Source organism: Antrostomus carolinensis, unplaced genomic scaffold (genome assembly GCF_000700745.2).
Source record: "Antrostomus carolinensis isolate BGI_N321 unplaced genomic scaffold, ASM70074v2 scaffold30321, whole genome shotgun sequence".
NCBI lineage: Eukaryota > Metazoa > Chordata > Aves > Caprimulgiformes > Caprimulgidae > Antrostomus > Antrostomus carolinensis.
This window is the reverse complement of record NW_010296729.1, coordinates 7,200-7,446: the sequence shown is the minus strand read 5'-3', so window position 1 is coordinate 7,446 and position 247 is coordinate 7,200. Positions and strand designations below refer to the sequence as shown.

Genomic DNA, 247 nt, shown 5'->3' with positions numbered 1-247 from the left:
CCACTCTCTGTCTCCCCAGGACGACCAGATCGAGCGAGAACGGGCGTCCCAGCACCTGTCCGGGGGCTGCTGTGCCCTGGCTGCCATCTACCTCATGGGCAAATTCTACGTGGCCAACGCTGGTGACAGCAGGTATGACCCCACCAGCAGCCCCTGCCTTTTGCCTGGTGATTGGGGAGCATCCCAGCAGAGCAGGGCGGTGCTGGAGGCATGGCTGGGGGGGAAGCCTGGGCTCCATCCTTCATTA

The 247-nt window shown here is 63.6% G+C and overlaps 1 protein-coding gene across 1 annotated transcript in view; it reads left to right on the top strand.

Moving 5' to 3' along the window:
• Positions 1-247, top strand: part of PPM1J (protein phosphatase, Mg2+/Mn2+ dependent 1J) — a gene marked incomplete at its 5' end in the record, with an annotated part of 6,179 nt that overhangs the window by 1,381 nt on the left and 4,551 nt on the right. The window contains one exon of the mRNA XM_010178386.2: positions 20-132. Coding sequence (XP_010176688.2) covers positions 20-132 — 113 coding nt within the window. The remainder of the gene's footprint in view (positions 1-19; positions 133-247) is intronic.